The sequence below is a fragment of the Hipposideros armiger genome, unplaced genomic scaffold (genome assembly GCF_001890085.2).
Source record: "Hipposideros armiger isolate ML-2016 unplaced genomic scaffold, ASM189008v1 scaffold_204, whole genome shotgun sequence".
Lineage (NCBI taxonomy): Eukaryota > Metazoa > Chordata > Mammalia > Chiroptera > Hipposideridae > Hipposideros > Hipposideros armiger.
The window spans coordinates 1,018,489-1,022,270 of record NW_017731554.1 but is presented as its reverse complement, the minus strand read 5'-3'; the positions used below and the strand labels follow the sequence as shown (position 1 = coordinate 1,022,270).

Here is a 3,782-nt window from a genome sequence, read left to right as displayed (position 1 = left end):
ATATATATATATATATATATATGTATATATATATATATACATATATATATATATGCTTTTCTACTTGTATTTTTAAACTTTCAAGAAGAAAAAATAATTTTCTTTAAAAAATTCACTTTTTATATTTTATATTAATCAGAATTTCCTTTTGTTTTTGGCAATACAGAAAAGGTTGAAAAGTGTTCTTGGGTTCGTCTGTTTAGACCCTGAATTCCATCCATCCTTACCTTTATTATCCCTCTCTCTACCAGACTAGGTTTATGGGTGAACCTGACTCAGAGACAGCATTTGGGCCCTTCGCAATCTTGTTTCCTTGCTACGTGTTATCTCTAATTAAAGTTTTAATTGACCAATATGCTTTTATTATGTTATTTGTGATACATTCTGTTTTAAATCAAAGTTGTAAATATGTTTAGTCCTTTTGCCACGACAGTTGGATGAATCCGAAGGAATATTTCCATTTTCTAACTGCGGATGAAGACTTCCAGAAAGGAAGTTTAGAAAAGCAGAGTTAACATTTTTCTATATTTTTGTGTTTTTCAAGAATGAATAATGATAGGAAATTTTATACATAAAAATGTCATGTATATACAAAGCTCAAATTGTTATTATTAAATGAATAAAATAGTCAAAATAGTCAACTTTTTTTGGTGTGGATTTCTGACACATTTTGAAAAAAATCTTGAAATCGGTTAATGTGGCAAAAGAGTTAGAGAAATGATAGTAGAAAACATTGAAAAATTACATTAAGAGAGCTCTATGTTATTTTAAATCAGTATTTTAAAATGTAATTTTTATTTTCTATAAGCATTAAGTTAAAGGCATTATATTAAAAAGATAATAGATCAATTCTGCTTTTTCTTTAACAGAAGGTGACAACAGAATTCATAAAAGTGAAGTTTTAAAGAAGGCAACAAAAAGAAGAAAAATGCCGAAACCAGTAAGTGTATTTTACTTTTGCCCGAAACCAGTAAGTGTATTTTACTTTTGCCACTACTTATTTATTTATTTGTGTATTTATTTATTAAGATTTTTATTGGGGAATTGGGGGATGGGAACAGCGCTGGGGAATTGGAGAAAGGGGACCCAACAAGTTGCTGTTGTTTTGTTCTTCAGTCTAGTTGTGGAGGACGTTGCTTCACTGGCCCTAGTTGGCACCATCATTGCGCTCTTCCCAGGCGAGGCAGATCAGTCGCCGGCTTCTGGACGGCTGCTCACTGCAGCTGCTGGCCACTCCTGCTGGCTGCTGGCTACACATGGTAGCCCATGGCAACCCACTGCAGTAGGGGCTGCAGCCTATACCGCTGCCGGTGACCCACGGCAGCCCAGCTCCAGGTTGAGCTGTTGTTCATCATCTTAGCTGTAGAGAGCAGTGTCACTGGCCCTCATATGTGGGATCCGAACCAGGGCCATCTGGCGTCCCAAGCCAGCTCTTAACCATTGCGCCACTCGGCCAGCCCTTGCCACTACTTACTTAATAAAATACCAATAGCATTAAGTTCCTTTTGGAACAAGACAAAGTATTATGGTAGAGTTATTGGGAAGAAAAAGACACTTATAATTACTGTTAATTTGTTTTAGATCAATGTGGCTAGAGCGCAGTATTATGTGGGCCAGTGAAGAAGAGGTATCAGTAACTTTGTAGTTAAGATTAAAATTCATAGGTTCTGGGGTCAAACTCTTAATTCTTATCCTGGCTCCGCCACTTATTTTGAGTGACTTTTGTTAGATTAGTTCAGTCTCTCCAGTTCTTAATTTTCTTATATATAAAATGGAGATACAATTAGTTACTTAAGGGAATATGTGAGGATTAGACATCCATTCAATGCTATTTTTAAACAGGAGAAAGTAATGAGGTTCTTGCATTATTCATTTTCTCATAATTCTAGCTTTGATGTAGTGATACCAATGCTGACATTATATAGTCTTAGATTTTAGATTTTTTTATTTAAGGGTATAGGTGTGATCATTTTACTTAGTTTTATAATCACATAGTTCTTGACTAAGTTTTATTTTATGTTTTATAATCACATAGTTCTTGACTAAGTTTTATTTTGTCATAAGATAAATGTTCTTCATCTAACAAAATTGGGGTGTTTTTTAAATAATTTTCTTTTGGCCAATTATCTTTTTAAGAAAATCATTGGTTATAGTTATTGGAATTTTCTGGCATAGTTAACACTTTGGAATTACTTTCAAGGCTCAGTTAACAAAGTGCATTGTTGGAGGGAGAGAAGAATGAAAAGAAATATAAGTCATAATCATCAGAAAAGAAGTAAACTTTTCTATTTGCAGAGAACATGATTGTTTATATAGAAAATTCTTAGAAAATAACTAATAACTGAATTCAGCAAGATTGTTGGGACACAAGGTTATATTTTTAAAATCAGTTGTCTTTGGTATATACTAGCAGCAGAATTTGAAAAAATCATTTGTAACAGCATCAAAGACAAAATACTTAGGAATAAATTTATAGAAATTGTACAAGATCTCTATACTGAAAACTTCTGAGTACTTACAGACCTAAATGTACAGAACAATATATAGTGTTCATAGATATGTCGCTGTCTAATGTTTCATAGATATATCTAATGGTAGATTGAATGCAATTTCAATCAGTTAAATCCTAGCAGGCTTCTTTGGCTAAAATTGACCAGCTAGTTGCAAAATGTGTATAGAATTGCCAAAATTTATATGGAGTAGCTAAAGCAATTTTTTAAAAGAACAAAGTTGGAAAACTTACCACTCCTGAGTTTCAAGACTTATTCACAAGCTATAAGAATAAAAAAGTGTGGTAATATTGGAAGGATAGATAATAGGATCAGTGGAACAAAAATACACCTACACACATATACTCATTAGATTTTCAACAAGGGTGTCATACAGTTCAGTGGAGAAAGAGTTACCCAGACAGAAAAAGGTGAACATTGATGCCTAACCTCATAATTAACACAAAAAAGTAGTTCTAAATGGATCATAGACTTAAATTCAAAAACCGAAATTATAAAACTGCTGTTATAGAAGAAAACATTTTTGGAGCCTTGGGTTACTAAAATTTCTTAGAACATAGAAAGTTTGAACCATTAAAAAAAATTGGATTTTATCAAAATTAAAAACTTTTGTTCTTTGAAAGATAGTAATAAAATGAAAAGGCAAGACAGAATGAGAGAGAATAATTGCAATATGAAATCCTTTAAGAACTCAAGACAACTCAGTTTGGGCAAAAACTTTGAACAAATGCTTCACAAAAGAACACATTAATAGCTAACAAACCCATGAAAAATCCTCAATATTTTTAATTATCAGGGAAATAAAAATTAAAACTATAGTAAGATACCACTTCATACTCATTAGAAGGGCAAAAATTGAAGAGTGATAATATCAAGTGTTGGTAAGGATGTGGATCATCTGGAACTCTATATTTCTGGGAGGAATGTATAAGTTTGCAACTACTTTGGAAAACTTTGTCAGTATAATTGAGTGGGGAACATTTATTTACTATTTCTTAGAGTAAGGATTCAAAATTATATATACAGTTGGATATAAATTATGTATTTTTTTTTAGATGTTTTTTATTGGGGGATGGGAACAGCTCTGGGGAATTGGAAGGGGAACAGACAAGTTGCTGTTGTTTTGTTCTTCAGTCTAGTTGTGGAGGGCGTTGCTTCACTGGCCCAAGTTGGCACCATCATTGCACTCCTCCTGGACGAGGCAGATCAGTCGCCGGCTTCTGGATGGCCGCTCACTGTGGCTGCTGGCCACTCACACTGGCTGCTGGCTTC

At 33.4% G+C, this 3,782-nt stretch overlaps 1 protein-coding gene across 2 annotated transcripts in view; it reads left to right on the top strand.

Moving 5' to 3' along the window:
* RDX (radixin) overlaps positions 1 to 3,782 on the top strand; it is a 100,059-nt gene that overhangs the window by 20,165 nt on the left and 76,112 nt on the right. For both annotated transcript variants that reach the window (XM_019653649.1, XM_019653650.1), the window contains exon 2: positions 870 to 940. In XM_019653649.1, the coding sequence (XP_019509194.1) occupies positions 929 to 940 (12 nt within the window). In that variant the 5' untranslated portion in view covers positions 870 to 928. The remainder of the gene's footprint in view (positions 1 to 869; positions 941 to 3,782) is intronic.